A 20,448-nucleotide genomic window follows, 5' to 3' on the forward strand; every position below is an offset into this window, starting at 1 on the left:
CACATATGTGCTAGTTATTCCTTAGCTTATAGGCTTGAGTTGTATGGCAGCCATAGTATCAGTAATGGACATAGATCATCAAACAGAGCCATACATTACCGGATTGGAGTCTCTGTTGTTCTTCTGTTGGAAGAAGTTTTATTTGGAATTGGCAGGACAAACAGACATTCTCAGATTTAAATATCACAAATTCAGACATTTTATGGCACTGCCATGCAGGGTCAGACTGGGCCGGTGGGACATTGGGAAAAGTGCAAGGAGAAAGTAAATGGTTTGTGGCACCAAACAGGGAGGAACTCACAGGGCATCAATATGAGGGTCCTAATATTGGTCATGTGACATGCAGATGCTAGTTTTCATTTAGTTACTTAAAGTCCTTTCTATATTTTTGGGGTTAGGAATTTCATGCCCCTTTATTGGTTGTTCCCCTCCAGCTGCACAAAGGGACTTCAGGCCCCAGAGGCATGCTCTGGTCCGTTCTTGGATCCTCCACCTTACAAATATGCTATTGTGATTCCTCACCTTGGTTTCACGTATGCCGAACCTCTGTGCTACATTGAGGCTTGAACCTGGCACTGGGGGGGGGGGTGGAATATTTATATGGGAAGGTGGCTAATTGAAGGCTTCCCATTGTAGTGTGGCAGGCATCAAGCTTGGGTTGTTAAATGCACCCTGCCTGCCTATACATCACCATCTCTGCCATTCTCATGTTTATTTGCAGAATAATATTGGCAAACAAATATTGCTCTGTGACTGACTTTATTAGATCAGAACCAGCTGATAAAGATGATTCCCATTGGAGAACCCTCCAAAAGGTGTAATTGTATCTGGAATTTCTACACTAGAGGGCGCAAAACTCTCAAGGACCTGAAGCACCAATAATGCAATACAATCCTCCAATGAGAATCCCCCATGCCCTGGGTACATGTGGCTTTTGGCTCTCTGGTTTCTATGAGTAATGAACACCTAAGCAGCTGTCCCTCCTTTAAATGTTGTCACTACGACAATAAAACTGATGTAACACTGATAAGAATGATTCTCATTGGGCAATCATCTAAAATATGTGATTATATTTGCCATGGTGATATTGCTGAGCAATGAAAAATTTGCTGTTTTGCATACAAAAGTAGATAGGGCTTTGGCCACCGTTTTGTACCTGCTGGTAAGAAGCCTAGTTGGTTTGTTTTGTACCAGCAGTTGGTTCAGCACTTATCTTAAGCTGGTTCCAGTCCAACAATAAAGGTCCCCATACATGGTCCGATTCTAGCTGCCGATATTGGTCCCTTAGACCGATTCGGCAGCTAATTGCCCCGTGTATGGGCACTACCGACAGGTCTGTCCGACCGATATCTGGCCTGAAATAAGTCAGATCTCTGTCGGGCAGGTTAGAAAATCTAGTCTAGGAATGGGGACCGCATCGGCTCGTTGATGCAGTCCCCGGACCGACTTTACCTTTGCCCATCATTATAATTCGATCGTTTGGCCCCAGGGCCAAATGATTGAATTACCCTGGATTCTCCCAATATTGCCCACCCGTAGGTGGGGGATATCGGGAGAAGATCCACTCGCTTGGCGACATCACCAAGCGAGCGGATCTGATGGTCTATGGGCACCTTAAGGAAGCTTTTTTTTCTGACTTTTTAAGGTTGAAGCCCTTCTTTTGAGACCCAACATTTGTTCCCAGCCCCTGTTAGCTGATAAAAATATAGCTGTGCCACACATTGAAACGTAGTGCAAGGAAATCAAGGAGGCAAACAATCTCATAGTAACTGAACTTCTAGCTAGCTTCCAGGAGTTTCTAGGAAACAGACGTTCTTTCCAAATCCCACCCAGTCTGGCCTTTAGGGGAGGTGATTTTCAAGACTTCCCGATTCATATCCGTCGGAGCGCTAACCAAAACTGGTAGGGGAGACCTTCATTTTAGCCCTTTACACAGACCAATAAGCTGGCAATGAATAAGGTGGAGTTATGGTCAGCTGAACTTCTAGCTAGGCTTCCAGGAATTCCTAGGAATTCCATAGACAATATTCCCAAATCCCACCCAATCTGGCCTTTAGGGAAGGTGATTTTCAAGACTTCCTGATTCATATCTGTCTAAGCGCTAACCAAAACAGGTAGGAGAGACCTTCATTTTGCCCCTCTACACAGACCAATAAGCTGGCAATGAAGAAGATGGAGTTAATGTCAACTGAATTTATAGCTAGGCTTCAGGAATTTCTAGGAAATAGGCATTATTCCCAAATCCCACCCAATGTGGCCTTTAGGGGAGGTGATTTTCCAGTCTTGAAGACTATTTTAGCCCTCTACCCAGACCAATACGCTGGCATTTCTGAACAATAAGCAACTTGTCGCATATGCAACTAATGTGAAGAAGATGCTATGGTCAATATTTGTACTCATAATAATAATAATAATGCAAGAATACATCACAGAGCCTGGTCCTCGTCTTTAGTATTAGTAATACTGGTAAAATGAAAAGAAATTTAATGTATTTCCCCCATAATATAGCATTTAATTGTAATATACTGAAATCCAAATATAATGGCCATAATATTGTTTATTTAGCTGTTGCCATTTTGTGTAGTTTAATCCTCTTCATCGCTGGACACTGGTTCAGTGGTATTCACTCGGAGGGAGTCGTAATTTGGAGGAGGGGTGCCAGGTATGGCCATGGCTACATGATTTCCCTCATCATTCTGAAAGCCTGGGTTGGTGTGAGCCTCCACCAGCTCGGACACAGTAGGCGGTGGGTCGGCATATTGAGCCCTTTGCCTTCTTTGCCTACGGTCTTTGATCCACGCCAGAAGCTTGAGGATGGTGATCCACACGCAGTCTATGATAATCTCGCCAAACTCAATGATACACAGGACAGAGCCGCCCATCCAGAAGCCAAATTGACCGCCCAAGTTCGACAGTAGCCAGACCACCTGTAAAGTGTACATATTAGAATCTGGAAGTACACACGGAATGGCAGACTCCTCTAAGGCCACAACATTGGGAGATATTGTACCCTTGTGCTTTGCCACTTTGTAATTATAATACCATGTTCAGCCACCATGCTGTGTGCCCGGTGTTACTGTGGCAGCTGAATACTCCTTCTACCCCAGGGTACTTACATTGGTAGCTTCAGATTCTGTAATACTCCTATAGTTAAACTCTTGAAAGTAGATGTTTAGCCGGACAATTCCATTCCTAGAGAATAAAAGTAGGAGACACTAATCAGTTTGGCAAAGAACATCATGTTTATCCCATATCTCCTGCTATTCCTTGAGCCATAATATTTGGTCAACATCATCAACAAGAAACTTATAGAGAGAACATACATTCGCTATACAATGTAAGCTATATTTCTACTACAGGGGTATTTACATGCCTAACATTTCATTCCCAAACCAAGGGGATTTATATGAAGTTGGTCCTCTTATTTTTAACTCTATCAGCCTTTGCTCTTCTGAGTAGGTTCCACTAGGGACCATTGTTGGTGGGATTTCCTTCCATTCAGCCACAAAACCGTTACAGAGGTTGTGCACTGATGATGGGCATTAGACCTGGATTTCATTTAAGCTGGCCACAAAAAGATCATTCCTACCCTCCACTGACATTCAGGGCTGAATCGTCTGATATGGAGGTAGAAACAATAGGATTTCTACCTCCTTCTGCCGATTCAGCCCTGAAGATAGATTTTGCTCAGGCGCCTTCAATGGCACCCGATCAAAATCTTTTAACTGGCCCGATCGGCGAGTCGTCTGATATCTGCAGGTTTCTGCGATATCTGTCACCTCGCCGAGTTGCCATACATGCACTGAATTATCGGTGCATGTATGGCCAGCTTTAATGTCCCATTGGGTAGATGTTGAGTTGGGCTGAGAGGTCAGGGCTCTGCGTAGACTACTCAAGTTCTCACATCTCAACAAACCCATTGGCTTTGTGCATGGGGGCATTATTGTGCTGAATCAGGAAAGAGCCTCCCCAAATTTATTGCCACATATTAGGCAGCATGATGTTGTGAAGAATGTCATTGTATGATGTAGCCCAAACCATGGAAAACAGCCCCAGATCTTTATTCTTTCTCCAGCAAAAGCATTGCATTCAGGGAGTGGCATCTGCTAAACCTAGACCTTTCCTAGACTGCCAGATGGTGAAATGCCATTTATCACTCCAGTTAGGATTGAACCACAGGTAGGAGGTATGGGTTTTTGTATTCTGTTGCAAAGGTGAATATCCCATTTAAATACAGTAGTTGGGGAATGTTAACAGGAGGCTCGGAAAGGAGTCGTTACTCAATAGCAACACAGAATCAACATGAACACAATATTTCTACCTGTTTACAGTGATGTTGTGGCTGGAATCTTTCTCATACGAGAGGACATGAAAAATCCAATCCTAAATTGGGAAGAAGGCAAAGGTTTTGTTAAAGGGAAAACATACCCATGTACAAATATAGTTACATTTATTTTATTGTGTGCTTATTATACATAGGTTTTTTGCACTTGGAGCCTTAGAAATCTGCCTATTATTCATGTGAGTGGAGCTCCATGTTGCTTGCACTTTGGTCACTACGTGTGGGCTTATTTGGAAAGCAAGTGTCGTACTGAGGGATTATGTCCCCCTTAAGGTTTGCCATTGTGGCCAAATCATTGTTATTAACAATTCATTCATTAACTGAAAACCCGTGGGCCATGTTTGTTCTCACGGTATTAAGTTGACCTAAGTCCACCATAAGGGCGTATAGGGTTAGTCCAGTCGGGGGCCGCTAGTTAAGGGGAGTGCTACAGGGATCTCTTCTTCTCTAGGGACCCCTTATACTTACTTGTGCCCCAGCTGAAGGCCAGTCTGCCATTGAGATCACCATCTTGTATTGAGTGTCACTGGAAGAGGCAAGATACACACAGCTTTACACAAATCATTTATATCTCTGTAATCCACAAGAATGAATACCCTGTAAATTATATCCTATAAACAGTGCATAATGATAGTCATCCGTTATAATTGGTGCTCAGTGATGTCATTACAATCACTCACTGAAACTTGTGTATTATAATAATAATAAAGTACTTCTTGTTAAAAATGAGGATATTAGAAGTCACCTTGGAGTTCCATGACCTGTATAAATCACCCCCCTTGGAGACTTATAATAGGGGTTACATTATTCCCTATATACAAGGACTAAATCCTTAGGCTGTTCTTCAGGTTGGTTGGTAAATGAGAACTATAATAGATTCCCCAATACATGCATGCATACTTTGGTTATGTAAAATAATCCTCATTGGCTACTGCAGTAGCTATCTTTCCCCATACATTCTGGTTTGCGTAACTAAAGAGCCCACTGCAAAATTGTATGCCACTTACTTGCACGGCTGCTGACACAAGCTGATACAGCTTTCTCTGTCGGCTACTGAGTCCCGCAGACCATAATAACAGGGAACTGGGGGGGGAATAAAGCATAATGTTAACATTACTGGGAACAATGTGTTTCATGCCTTTGGTGGTGCGACTCTTTGATCTTGCCAGGCTGCTTACTGCGGGTAAATATGATCAAAGAGAAACCCCATTAATGTAAAATGGACTCCCCTGGCACCTTGGTACCTTTATGCTGACACCATAGTTTGTGCAAGGTGATTAACCCCTAATGATCAGGCAGAAAGTAATAAAGAGGAGAAAGGTTTGCGAGACAGATATGGGCCATGGAATAGAAATTGGAGATGGAGAGAAGAACGCATGAGAATGGAGAGAGAACGGAAAGAAAATGATAACACGAAACAACGGAGAGGGGGATATAGCAAGGTGGACAGAAGGGGAAGCAGAGTGAAATAAAGGCATATGAGGAGGATGGGATCTATCTATCTCTTTCCACCCACCCCTTCTATCTATCTATCTATCTATCTATCTATCTATCTATCTATCTATCTATCTATCTATCTCTATATCTATCTCTATCCATCCCTCTATCTATTGGGTAGTTGTGGGGCTGTGTCCCAGATCAAGCCACTTGGCATTAGGGTTGTGCCCTTGTGGGCCCGTATTACACCAGCCTACAGGTGGGGGTGGCAATGAGGGCACTGAGGGGGGTGGTAAACGATGATATGGGAAGGGGAAATGGGAAGATGGGGCATGGAATTTGGCTGGTGGGTGGGGAAATGGGTGGGTGAGAAGGGAAATAGACAGAGTGGAGCAGGTCCTGTTCTTATAAGGGAATTTGGGCATTGGAGGAGGTGAGGAAAGGAAAGAATGTATAGGGTATTACAAATGTACTGGCTAGTTGGTGCTTTACTGGCTAGGCTGCTCAGATATTGGCCAAGCGGTAACCCTACTTGGCTTGACTATAAATTTTGAAAGCTAAAACCCCTTTCCTTCCTAAATCTGTGCCAGTGAGTAGGGTGTGGGGCAGTTTGCAGCAGATTACAGCACAGCAAATATCCAGCAAACAAGTATGATAGGTTTCTAAAGCAATTAGTTGGCTTAGTTAACTGTCGACAGGGAGGCAATGATCCGGTACAGGTATTTCTAAGACTTTTACAGGATAAAGATCAGAAGCGGCAGAGCATGACAATACTGGTGCTGGATCATGGTCATTTTGGCTGCTTGCACTCAGCTCTGAACCCTTAAACAGCACTGTTACAGTCGGTGCCCAAGGGACCATGCTAAAGCCTCTTCACTAGTTTTAAAAAGTGAGCACCATAATATTAGCCCCCTGTGGATTTTTTCACTTTACTTCCCCTTTAAATGCAAACAAAAACCTGATTCTATAATAATCCACCTCTATGGTTGCTGAACTACAGCTCCCCTGATGCTTTAACCTTAAATAATAATAATATTATTAAAATGAAATGCGTAATTGTTATATTATCATTAATATCAGAGATGCCTATGCTGCGTCCTTCCAGCTGAAGAACAGTAGCCCATAAATGTCATGGCTAGAAGTTGTAGTTCAACAGTAGTTGTTCTATGTTCTAGATTTGCCAAGCAAGGGAACCTCACTATCACATACCCCAGTCAGGATACTTGTCGTTACTGCAGTATTCTGACCCATTCGGTAGCGGGTACTGGTAGTCGGCACAGCCGCACGTTTGCACCATCTGCTCTTGGTAACAGGAACGCAGGCAGGACTGTCAAGGAGAAAGGACATTGCAATATAATTTGTAATAGATTATAAGAACATTAACTATGGATCCTAAAGGGGCCCCTAGGGCCAAACAATTGCATTAGCCAAGGTGGGCATATCAGGGGAAAGATTTGATCATTTGCTTGCCAAGCAAGCAAATCTTACCATGTATGTCCATCTTTAGTCCTGAAATTAGAGAAGAAGGTTCACACAGGAGGAATCCACATGATCATCCCAACCGCAGCAGCCATGGGAAGTACCACAGTACCCATATGCTAGAACAGTGATCCCCAACCAGTGGCCCAAAGGCAACATGTTGCTCCCCAACCCCTTGGATGTTGCTCTCAGTGCCCCAAAACCAGGGAGTTATTTTTCAATTCCTGACTTGGGGGCAAATAAAGCCCCCTGTAAGCTGATAGTGTGCATAGAGGCCCCTAATAGCCAATCTTAGCCCTTATTTGGCTCCTCCATGAACTTTTATGGTGCTTGTGTTGCTCTCCAAGTCTTTTTACATTTAACCGAGGCTCACAAGTAAAAAAGTTTGGGGATCCCTGTGCTAGAAGAATAACTAAACTGTGATTAAACCAAGAATTGATTTGCAATATGGATTTTAAGTTGGGACAAACAGACCATTTATGAGAGTCTTGAATTTGGTCAGCTTTGCAGACCCGGAGCCTCCTATAATATAATGGGCACTGTAGTTCACAAACATCTAAAAAAAATGCTGCCTTCCCAAAGAATTTTGTTTGGCTCTAGAACCTGAAATCAGAGTACATTTTATTCCCAAATAATATCCTGTGGTTTGTAACAAGAAATTCATTCTCTGTCCTCCCTTTAAATAATAAACAAAGGCAGCTATAGCCAGAAGTTCAATGGACTAGTTCATAACTGTGGGACAGACTAGTACCCAGCTAATGTGGTACAATCTCTATGCCAAGCCTCTTGGCATCCACATTATATAAGGAGACTGAGATGGCCACTGCTGACTTTGGGCTATGAAAATATAGCCAACAGCCCTGGGTAGTATTTATGAGGGTAGGGATGGGTATGGGAGATTTAGATGCCACAGCAAGAGAAACCTGCAGTTATCAGAGAATGATGGTCACAGCAGGGCAAGATGGTGACGGTAGGATAAGATGGTGACAGAACCACCATGTTTGTTATAGTTCTGGTTTCAGTCCAGCAGCTTACCTCCTGTCAGCTCAAGGCTAAGAAATCTTTGTATTTTTTCTTTAATAAGAGCTTATGGGTGATAATGAGGAGGAACCAACCCTACACCTAATGAGGAGGAATCAGCCCTACACCTAATGAGGAGGAATCAGCCCTACACCTAATGAGGAGGAATCAGCCCTACACCTAATGAGGAGGAATCAGCCCTACACCTAATGAGGAGGAACCAACCCTACACCTAATGAGGAGGAACCAACCCTACACCTAATGAGGAGGAACCAACCCTACACCTAATGAGGAGGAACCAGCCCTACACCTAACGAGGAGGAACCAAACCTACACCTAATGAGGAGGAACCAGCCCTACACCTAATGAGGAGGAACCAACCCTACACCTAATGAGGAGGAACCAACCCTACACCTAATGAGGAGGAACCAACCCTACACCTAATGAGGAGGAACCAACCCTACACCTAATGAGGAGGAACCAACCCTACACCTAATGAGGAGGAACCAACCCTACACCTAATGAGGAGGAACCAGCCCTACACCTAATGAGGAGGAACCAGCCCTACACCTAATTAGGAGGAACCAGCCCTACACCTAATGAGAAGGAACCAGCCCTACACCTAATGAGGAGGAACCAACCCTACACCTAATGAGGAGGAACCAGCCCTACACCAAATGAGGAGGAACCAACCCTACACCTAATGAGGAGGAACCAGCCCTACACCTAATGAGGAGGAACCAGCCCTACACCTAATGAGGAGGAACCAACCCTACACCTAATGAGGAGGAACCAACCCTACACCTAATGAGGAGGAACCAACCCTACACCTAATGAGGAGGAACCAACCCTACACCTAATGAGGAGGAACCAACCCTACACCTAATGAGGAGGAACCAACCCTACACCTAATGAGGAGGAACCAGCCCTACACCTAATGAGGAGGAACCAGCCCTACACCTAATTAGGAGGAACCAACCCTACACCTAATTAGGAGGAACCAACCCTACACCTAATTAGGAGGGACCAAACCTACACCAAATGAGGAGGAACCAACCCTACACCTAATGAACCAACCCTACACCTAATGAGGAGGAACCAACCCTACACCTAATTAGGAGGAACCAACCCTACATCTAATGAGGAGGAACCAACCCTACATCTAATGAGGAGGAACCAACCCTACACCTAATTAGGAGGGACCAAACCTACAACAAATGAGGAGGAACCAACCCTACACCTAATGAGGAGGAACCAACCCTACACCTAATTAGGAGGAACCAACCCTACATCTAATGAGGAGGAACCAAACCTACACCTAATGAGGAGGAACCAACCCTACACCTAATGAGGAGGAAGCAAACCTACACCTAATGAGGAGGAACCAACCCTACACCTAATGAGGAGGAACCAAACCTACACCTAATGAGGAGGAACCAAACCTACACCTAATGAGGAGGAACCAACCCTACACCTAATGAGGAGGAATCAACCCTACACCTAATGAGGAGGAACCAACCCTACACCTAATGAGGAGGAAGCAAACCTACACATAATGAGGAGGAACCAACCCTACAGCTAATGAGGAGGAAGCAAACCTACACATAATGAGGAGGAACCAACCCTACACCTAATGAGGAGGAAGCAAACCTACACATAATGAGGAGGAACCAACCCTACAGCTAATGAGGAGTAACCAAACCTACACCTAATGAGGAGGAACCAACCCTACACCTAATGAGGAGGAACCAAACCTACACCTAATGAGGAGGAACCAACCCTACACCTAATGAGGAGGAAGCAAACCTACACCTAATGAGGAGGAACCAACCCTACACCTAATGAGGAGGAACCAACCCTACACCTAATGAGGAGGAATCAACCCTACACCTAATGAGGAGGAACCAGCCCTGCATCTAATGAGGAGGAACCAACCCTACACCTAATGAGGAGGAACCAACCCTACACCTAATGAGGAGGAAGCAAACCTACACCTAATGAGGAGGAACCAACCCTACACCTAATGAGGAGGAACCAACCCTACATCTAATGGGGAGTAACCAAACCTACACCTAATGAGGAGGAACCAACCCTACACCTAATGAGGAGGAACCAAACCTACACTCAACAAACTAATGGAATGTTAATGGAAGATTAGGCCATAAAACTCTCATGATTGTCAAAGAATTTTGAAAGTTGAGTTGTTCCAAGGGAGAATAACAGGGGTCAAACCACCCTTCCTTTCTCCATGATGCATGGTGTGTTGGTAGGGAAATTTGAGCGCTGCATTTTCTCCTGTAAAAATACTGGTGTTCCATAGGTCTTATTAGAAGAAGCTTCATGTACCTCTTATTGTCTGGGTCCACATGTCTCCTCTAGTAGATTATTAGCAACCTATAATCTGTGCAAAGGTTTATGATCTGGTGGCTTGTAGTGATCCTCAACATTTAATCCTCATTTGTTGCCTTTATTACGACACTCCTAAGTCTGCAACATCTCCTTACATTGTGCCAGCTAACATCAGGACTCAAAAGGTCCTTGAATTAAGAAAGTTCATTAGCTTTCAGTCATTTACATCAGGAAGTTGTCTGATGGAAGTAATGCCAGAAATTAAATAAGAAATGTGGGATGTGTGCAAGTCAAATACAAAGTAATAATAAAAAAAAACAAAGATACACCCCAAGATTATCCAGTCCAGCTCTGACCAGTTCTTTATTTGTTACTGTTAGAACTTCTAGTTGACGCGAATAAACCAACCAATGCCAAATTTCCGAATGGCAGCGTTACAGTGTATCTCTTGTGTAATATTGAACAATAATAGATCTAGCTGGAACCTGATTAGATTACACAATGAAATCACGTTCCTTTTATGAGAATTCTGATTCATTGTTACTTGTACATTTTGTCTTTCTCTGAAATCGATTCGTGGTAGTTCCCACGCCTTTGCATCTTATGTTCTAATCCAGGGCCCCAATGAAGTTACTAGGAATGAGCCCCTGGCATTATCAAAAAGGACACTTTTTTTATCTCAATCAATTGGCATTCCCATTTAAGAGCAGTTTTTGTAATTAAACTTAAGGAGGGAACCCTCATGGACATTGCTGGGTGGCTTATTTGCCCTACTGTTATCCTCTATTTCTATAGCGCTAACATTCTATTCAGAGATTACACATCATTATTTGACTCCCTGCCCCATCACATTTACACTATGGAAAATGTCACCAGAAGCCAATTAACCTGCCTTTTTGTTTGTAAGGAAACCATAGGACTAGATCAGTGCTGTCCAACTGGCGGCCCGCAACCCCCCTCTGTGTGGCCCCCCACCTGTCTGGCTGCTTTGATGGCTTACATTTGTGTAAACTTTAAATAGTATCAGTACTGAGATTAACCCCCCCCCCCCGCACTGCTCACACCTCAGATTCAGGCTGTAATCCCTCTGTATTGTTTAAACATGTAATCCCCTGTGTTTTTCACACCTTTTAGCTTCTGCATCCACATTGTTCCCCTGTTCACACCTCAGACATTGTATGTAGTGCCTGGACTATGCTGCCTGTGTGTATGGCACACACAGACAGCATAGGGTAGGCAAAGTATGGAACATAGGCAGTATAGGGTAGGGAGGGTATGGAACACACAGACAGCATAGGGTAGGCATAGTATGGCACACACAGGCAGCACTCTGCCTCCCTTATGCTGCCTGTGTGTGCCATACTCTGCCTCCCTTATGCTGTCTGTGTGTGCCATACTCTGCCTGCCCTATACTGCCTATGTGCCATACTATGCCTACCCTATGCTGTCTGTGTGTTCCATACCCTCCCTACCCTATACTGCCTATGTTCCATACTTTGCCTACCCTATGCTGTCTGTGTGTGCCATACACACAGGCAGCATAGTCCAGGCACTACATACAATGTCTGAGGTGTGCGTTATGCTGTCTGTTAGAGGTGAACCTGGCAGGGGTTTGTTCTGGGAGTTTGTTAGTAGTTGGAAATAGCCATTAAATGGTCCCTAAGGTGTGTAATTATGTGCTGGGGGTTGCTCTGCTATCCACAGGGGAGCAGGAGTCATATGGATTTAAGGGAGTGTCTTAATATGACATAATATAATTCTTTCATATTTGAATAACTGTTGATATCCCCGCAGTGAGGACCAAGCATTTGGGTTTTTGCTGCACTACCACCATTGTGATGAAATGGGTGTGGTTTGAAGTGGGTGTGGTTAAAAAAAGGGAGTGGCCAAAACTGGCTTCCATTAGCGGCCCTCCACCATGTATGCTAGAGAAATTCCGGCCCTCGGTACCGCAGAAGTTGGACAGCACTGGACTAGATGAAACCCATATAAGCAAAGGTAAACTATACAAACTCTTTGCAGAAAGTGCCCTGTCTGTAACAGAACTGAAGACCCCACGGGGTGGTTGTGCCAGAGGCTAGGGAAGGCCACCAAAGAAACAGACTCTCTGGGCCTTGTCTTGGTTATGGGATCACTTGGGCTGACTGCTGTCCTGTTGCAGAGGCAATGGGTCCTTTTGTATGTCCATTTTCTGTCCTATGTGGTGGGACTTCTTTGCCCCACCTGTTCCTTTCAGTCTAGTTACTGCCCTGCATCTCTCCTTTGCTGGGATGTGTTTGCCTTACCAGCTCTTTAGCTGACTTTACTGTTCTTGGACCAGTACCAATGGCCCCAAGGCCTCCATTGGGTACTAATCAGCCACTTGCCCTTTGTCCTTTCTCTAATAACTCAGCTCATTATTTCTAGCACAGAAGCCAGTTTTTTTGATGAATTTCATGCAACGACTGGACTATAATACAGCGCTGTTACTACTCAGGCTCATAAGAGTAAGCATTCTGTATCCCATGCAGGATGACCTCTTTAAACCACTGAAAAGAATATAGCACACTGTGGTACAATACCAATAGTGATATGAATATTGCCATATACCTACAGGATAAATAAACCTTTAAAATGAGTGAATGTAAAATTGATGAGAGAGTTGTTTTTACAGTTTACATTTATTTTTAATTCGAAGATATTAAGGCATAAAGTACTGTCAATATGAATGAGTTTTGTCACAACAGTGCCACCCGCTGGCCAGTTTCTGACCATGATGTTGCTGAGGGAGCTGGCAGGAGAAAGAAAGAGGCCTGGGCTGATGTATAAAAAAATCATTAATATTACAGGTATAGGACCCGTTATACAGAATGCTCAGGACCAAGGGTATTCCAGATAAGGGGTCTTTCCGTAATTTGGATCGCCATACCATAAGTCTACTAAAAAAATCACTAAAACATTAATTAAACCCAATAGGATTGTTTTGCATACAATAAGGGGTAATAATATCTTAGTTGGGATCAAGTACAGGTACTGTTTTATTATTACAGAGAAAAGGGAATCATTTAACCATTAAATAAACCCAATAGGGCTGTTCTGCCCCCAATAAGGGGTAATTATATCTTAGTTGGGATCAAGTACAGGTACTGTTTTATTATTACAGAGAAAAGGGAATCATTTAACCATTAAATAAACCCAATAGGGCTGTTCTGCCCCCAATAAGGGGTAATTATATCTTAGTTGGGATCAAGTACAGGTACTGTTTTATTATTACAGAGAAAAGGGAATCATTTAACCATGAAATAAACCCAATAGGGCTGTTCTGCCCCCAATAAGGGGTAATTATATCTTAGTTGGGATCAAGTACAGGTACTGTTTTATTATTACAGAGAAAAGGGAATCATTTAACCATTAAATAAACCCAATAGGGCTGTTCTGCCCCCAATAAGGGGTAATTATATCTTAGTTGGGATCAAGTACAGGTACTGTTTTATTATTACAGAGAAAAGGGAATCATTTAACCATTAAATAAACCCAATAGGGCTGTTCTGCCCCCAATAAGGGGTAATTATATCTTAGTTGGGATCAAGTACAGGTACTGTTTTATTATTACAGAGAAAAGGGAATCATTTAACCATTAAATAAACCCAATAGGGCTGTTCTGCCCCCAATAAGGGGTAATTATATCTTAGTTGGGATCAAGTACAGGTACTGTTTTATTATTACAGAGAAAAGGGAATCATTTAACCATGAAATAAACCCAATAGGGCTGTTCTGCTACATGTAACATGCTATGATCATGGCTGGCTGTATGTGAATAAAAGTGCTCATATTCACTCTCGGCGGTACCTGGATGGAGTAGGAGCTGTTGAACTCTGCATACAAGTTCTGCACTGGGATATCAGAGCCGTTAACTGTGCAGGAAGAATATGGGGCTTCCATGTGCTCCAGCTGATCCTGGAGAGGAGAGAGGCAACAGGACATTAGCGATAAAGGAGAGCACAGAAAAGACATATATATGGTGCAGTGGGAAGACAATATGGCAGCAACAACTCATGGGGACCAGAAGAATTGAAGGCCCAATGGTGTCCTGACTGATGCCCAGTTTCAATATATCTTAGAGAAACATCATATTCTTCAAGGTCAATCTTGCTAATTTTTAACCCTTTGCATTAGCAACAGCCCTCCCACCCTTTCTTCCAGCCAGAAGAGAGGAACGCCAATAGGGGGCTAGGGAGTCGGGGCAGCGGGACTTTGGTGTTGCTATGAGACCCAGGAACTTGTAGTTACGCCGCTGCCAGGCCCCACTCTCAACCCCTGACAAACAGTGCAGGGAACAGTTTCAACAAATAAAAAACAGAAATGACTTTGTTAATAGTAAAGCAAACATGTGTGACCACAACTAACTCTCCATCAGGAGGGAGATAAATCATAACAATTAAAAAGGACAAAGATAACATCGGCTTCAAAGAACAGATCCCAGTTAGAGTAATAGCCATAAAAAGGCTCAGAAAGCTTTTGTGAGATGGTGGTTTGGATTTACCCGGTTTAAGCCGAACCATGTGCTGGCGGGAATCCCATCTGATAGCTTTGCTGGGAGTGAACTTTCCCATAGACTTACCACAAGTACAGCGATGGAGGTCTCCGTGCCTGGCATGGCATAAATTCCCAAGTCTTTGACAAAGGGAAAACTTCTCTGCTGGTGGAGGATCAGTCTTGCCGCAGCCGTGGTCTGGACGTATGGGAGATATTCGCCCTGCTCGATGTCCAGGACCAGCTTTAACCCTATGAAATAGCAAGTGGCGGCATTTAGCTGATTCAATGCCATTCAGTATTCTATAAGAGTGGGATTGGTTTTTAAGGTGACTATACAGTGGGTGATAAAAGCTGCAGGCCTTCCCTCAGGCAAGTTATACTGTAAATTCCCATTGAATCACATCAACATGTTGATAAGGTTCTCAGCCTATAGGCCCCATGATGACTTGATAATTGGCCTGACTGGGGTGCAAATGATCATATAAACCTGATTTGGCTAAGTGTTTGGGTGGCCAGATATTTTGGCTTATATCAGGTCTGGACTGGGATACAAAATAGGCCCTGGCATTTCAAGTACACAGAGGCCCAAACAGGCCCCCACCAGCCCAATAAATAGTGACTGTCTATGGCAGTGATCCCCAACTAGTAGCTCAGGGGGCAACATGTTGCTCCCCAACCCCTTGGATGTTGCTCTCAGTGCCCCAAATCAGATAGTTATTTGAATTCCTGACTTGTTGGCAAGTTTTGGTTGAATAAAAACAAGATTTCCTACCAAATAAAGCCCCCTGTAAGCTGATAGTGTACATAGAGGCTGCCTAATAGCCAATCTAAGCCCTTATTTGGCTCCTCCATGTACTTTTATGGTACTTCTGTTCATCTCCAAGGCTTTTTACATTTGACTGTGGCTCACAAGTAAGAAAGGTTGGGGGCTCTGGTCTATGGCATCTTACAGCAGCCCCTCTGGCATTGGCCAGAATGCACAGATTGAGGCCCAGTCCAGGCCTTATATGAATGTTGCCCTCTGTGGAACTCATACAATGAACTGCTTCTCAGTGTAGCAAGTGCTAAACTGGTGGCATTTTTTATTTTACCATTTTTTAGCGGCAGTTCCAGCATTATTGCCAGGCCCGGATTTGTGGAAAGGCCACAAAGGCCCGGGCCTAGGGCGGCAGAAGTTTAGGGGCGGCATGCCGCCCCGCCGCAACAGAATTTTTAAATTTGGCTCCCATACGGAGCAGTCGGGACCTCTCCCCACTGCTCCGTATGGGAGTTTAAATGTGCGATCGCGCATGCGCACTCGGGGGAGAGGGCGCCGAGAAGTTAAATCCGGCCCTGATTATTGCATCTACCGAAAGTGCATCTGAGGTCAGTCAATGGGCATGGAATGTTGGGCACATACAATACAAGTTGCTTTTATGCCTTAAACCCAGTGTTACGTTTTCTTCTATCTCTGAAGTTGCCAAATAATGTGAAAGGTGAACAATCGCTTTAGTCAAAAAGATATTGACAAAGGCAGCCATTCCTTGTATCCCAGTATTTTGCAATATAATGGGGAAAGCTGGTATATGACTCAGCCACTGGAAATGCTCTTTATCTAAATGTGGGCGTATCGTGCCCAGTTTGGCAGGGAGTGCCTGGCAAATGACAACATCTTATCTTATATACAAACCCCAGCCTTCATTATCCTACTTTAAAATCTAATTATGACAGTCAGTACTTTAAAGTGATTTTATATCCTTAGAATAAATAAAGGAAACCTGAGTTTAAATGACTGATTTATCCGTCTCGCAGCGTTAGTAATTATAGCCCTGCCGCTCACATTGGCTTCCTGGAAGTTTTCTAGAAATGATGTACAGTACGGGTACAGTAAAGCGACAGGGAGATGAATCATTTTATTATTATACTTTTATTTATAGAACCAACCTATTCAGCAGAGCTTTATAGAAAGTAAATAGCGTTCACATCAGTCCCTGCCCCACAAGAGCTTACAATCTAAGGTCCCCATCACATTCATATACAGGAATGGGATCCCTTAGCCGGAAACCCATTATCCAGAAAGTTTCGAATTACAGAACAGCCATCGCCCATAAATAATTCAAATTTTTATATATATATATGTATGTATATGTATATATACAGTATAAATATATCATTGTTTCATCTCTATTCTAATGCTATGTAATATTATTTTCTCTTATTCCCTGTCTCCCTCCCTGTCCTTCTCCCTCATGTGCAATTTTCCTATTTTCTTTTTTGTTCTCTCTCCTATATCTTCCCCTAAATCTACCTATGGGCCACTGTTTCCCCTCTCCAGTCCTATGTCCACGCCAGCACAAATGAAATCCCCACTATTCTAGTAAGCAATAATAAACAATATACGGAGCCAGTTTCTCTCTGGGCTAAAAATAATCATTATTTTTAAATATGGCCCTTTTATTGGAGCTCCCTATAGATCCTCTCATGTCCCTGTCCATGTTTCAAATGAAGGGTGGGGGTGTCCTAACAGCTTCTGCCAGAGGCACAGTAGGAGGGCGTATCCAATCACAGCCCTGCAGTCACACAAGCAAAGACAGGCTTCAGTTCCCTATCAGGTCAGCCTAGCTGCTGATTGGCTCCTATCCTACAGTGCAGTGTGCTGAGAGCCACTGGCGGTGGAACAGATGGGCGGGACTAGTACACAACTTTTTAAGCACATTCCTTCTATATTTAAAGAAGTATAAGGAGTATAATGCCCATGCATGTTGTATTGTTTTTTTTACACAATATGGGGGTGATTTATTAAAATTAGTATTTATAATTTTTTTTTCAATTTGAAATTTTCAACATTTTTCAAGTTTCTAAACCTGAAAATTCAATATGTGAGTTTATTTGATTTAGAAAAACAAACTCTAAAATTGATAAGCCCATATGTCTAGCAATGTGCACCCATAGCTGATGCCTCTTTGCCTGTCTCTAGGTGGCTCTGCTGGCTACAATTGGGTCTAGGGCCCCAGAGGCCAAGGCCGCGGTGCTAACCAATACATTTACTATAATTGCCCATTGCAAGGTGTTTTACAAGATGGTTCCAAGCACAATGTTGCCAAATTTAGATTCCTCGTGCCTGTAATGGGAGACACTATACCATTACGGTGCCATTTGCACTGCTCATTTAGGTTTAGGAAAACAGAAACACGTTTGTGGGTTACATAGTGTCATTTCATGTTCCATTTACTTTTATTAGAATCAGTTTTTGGGCACAGGGTTATGAAAAATTGCTTCAATCATTGCTTGCCCAGCACTGATTGCTAACAAACAGCCCAGTAAAATGTTTGTGCAGGATACATGATATTCAGTTCCTAGCAGAATAAACAGAGAGGACATTGAGATGATCTGGGCACCTACTCAGGGCACAGAGATAAAGTCATTCTGGATTTCCTTCAGTGATTTGGGATTGAAGATATGGAAAAACGAGCCTGGGTAGAACTGAGCCAAGCTGCCAAAAAATTTTGATTTATTAAAAATCCAGGCTGGCTTTGAACAGTAAGAATATATAAATGTGTCTATATAAGAAATTAAAGCATATATATATCGCCTGGGTCTATGTCAAACAACTGGTGCTGGTCAGTTTATCACTATGTGATATTTACCTTGAAGCCTTACATTATCAGCATGATATAGTATAAGTAAACCCATGACAGACATATACAGGGTTTGACTGGCCCACCAGAATACCATGGACAAATCCGGGTGGGCCCCGACCCTGTTGGGGCCCACCTGGATTTGTCCTGGTATTCTGGAACACATAACAACACATAAATGTTCATGGAGGTGCACAAAAGGGCTGTGATTGGCTATTAGGCAGCCTCTATGCACACCATCAGCTTACAGGGGGCTTTATTTGGTAGGAAATCTTATTTTGGGGCACTGAGAGCAACATCCAAGGGGTTGGGGAGCAACATGTTGCCCCCGAGCCACTGGTTGGAGCTCAGTGGTGTAAGGGTACCCTGCATATAAGCCTGCCCATACGCTTGAAAACTCTAATTGTGCCTGCACACCAGAAGCACCCGGGTGCAGGCATATGCTGCTAATGCAGATATTGGCTCAGTGCAGGGACAAATTTTTTGGCAAGGCCACAAAGTGACATGTTGCCCGTAGTACTGCAGTCTAGGCATGCGTCCCCTGTGCTCTGGGTGTAAGTCAAACGATGCAGATGTGCAAAATACTGGGGGTGCAGTAAAGGGTGCCAGCTTGTGGGCACCCGGGCTTATACGCAGGCTGGCAACCCACCTTGTGGGCCTTACCATAAGGGTTACTGTTTGGGCCCCTGGTATCCCAGTTAGGTACTGATGGCCAGTAGCTTAAGACCTTGTTCAAATCACTTCATTTCCCTGTACCTGGTGTACTAAACCTGGACTGGGCAGTTATACGGGGCACACAGATAGGTGGCTCCAGTGTGCCAGTATGGGACAGAAGCTCCAACAGACAGGCCAGATGGAGGTATATATGTACCAGCAAAGAAGCCAAATTGCACATGTCTTGGTTCCTCCATGACCCGCTGAACATTGCTGAGTAGCACAGCCGAGCAGCCATGGCTGAAACAATGCTCTATTATTTCCTCCCCATGACAGACACATAGCCTATCATTATGCTAAATTCATTATGTTTTGGAGGCTTTTCATCATTGTACCTTGTCACGCCCTTGTACTGTAGAGAATTATATGCTTTCATTGTGTGTCACTGATAATGAAATGCTGCTTGCTAAAATCCAGAACAAAAGCTTTAGTCTTTGAAGGGAAATGAGTTGTTTTTTTAGATGTCACACAGCCCTATAGTAAGTGTAAGTAACAAATCAATTCAATACAAAAGTACATTGATCTCCACTGTCCTTATTCTCATTAATATAGTGCCATTGTCTTATGTAGCATTATTACAAGGTCAGGGGATGCAGTGATATGTTACTGACACAGATACACATTAAAGCCCATAATGTTAAAGACAACGAGAGAGGCCCTGCTCAGAAGAGCTTAGAGTCTAAAAATGGTAGGGGAGAAAGACATAAGGTGGGTCCTGTCAGTTTTAATTGGGAATCCCAAACCTTTTTTACCCATGAGCCACATTCGAATGTCAAAAAAGTTGGAGAGCAACACAAGTATGAAAATGTTCCTGGGGGTTCAAAATATGGGCTGTGATTGGCTATTGCTAGCCCCTGTGTAGACTGGCAGCCTACAGGAGCCTGCCGTTTGGCAGTACACACTGTCTTTATGTCTCAAATACCTCCAAGCCAGCAATTCAAAAATAAGCACTTGCTTTGACGTCATTGGGAGCAA

At 43.5% G+C, this 20,448-nt stretch overlaps 1 protein-coding gene across 1 annotated transcript in view; it reads right to left on the reverse strand.

Moving 5' to 3' along the window:
• Window positions 1–2,491: 2,491 nt before the first annotated feature.
• The window catches only part of scnn1b (sodium channel, non voltage gated 1 beta subunit), a 38,844-nt gene continuing 20,887 nt past the window's right edge, over window positions 2,492–20,448 (reverse strand). Inside the window, 8 exon segments of the mRNA NM_001078969.1 lie at window positions 2,492–2,927; window positions 3,117–3,192; window positions 4,322–4,383; window positions 4,811–4,868; window positions 5,350–5,425; window positions 6,989–7,106; window positions 14,456–14,563; window positions 15,228–15,391. Coding sequence (NP_001072437.1) covers window positions 2,586–2,927; window positions 3,117–3,192; window positions 4,322–4,383; window positions 4,811–4,868; window positions 5,350–5,425; window positions 6,989–7,106; window positions 14,456–14,563; window positions 15,228–15,391 — 1,004 coding nt within the window. The 3' untranslated portion in view covers window positions 2,492–2,585.

Source organism: Xenopus tropicalis, chromosome 9 (genome assembly GCF_000004195.4).
Source record: "Xenopus tropicalis strain Nigerian chromosome 9, UCB_Xtro_10.0, whole genome shotgun sequence".
NCBI lineage: Eukaryota > Metazoa > Chordata > Amphibia > Anura > Pipidae > Xenopus > Xenopus tropicalis.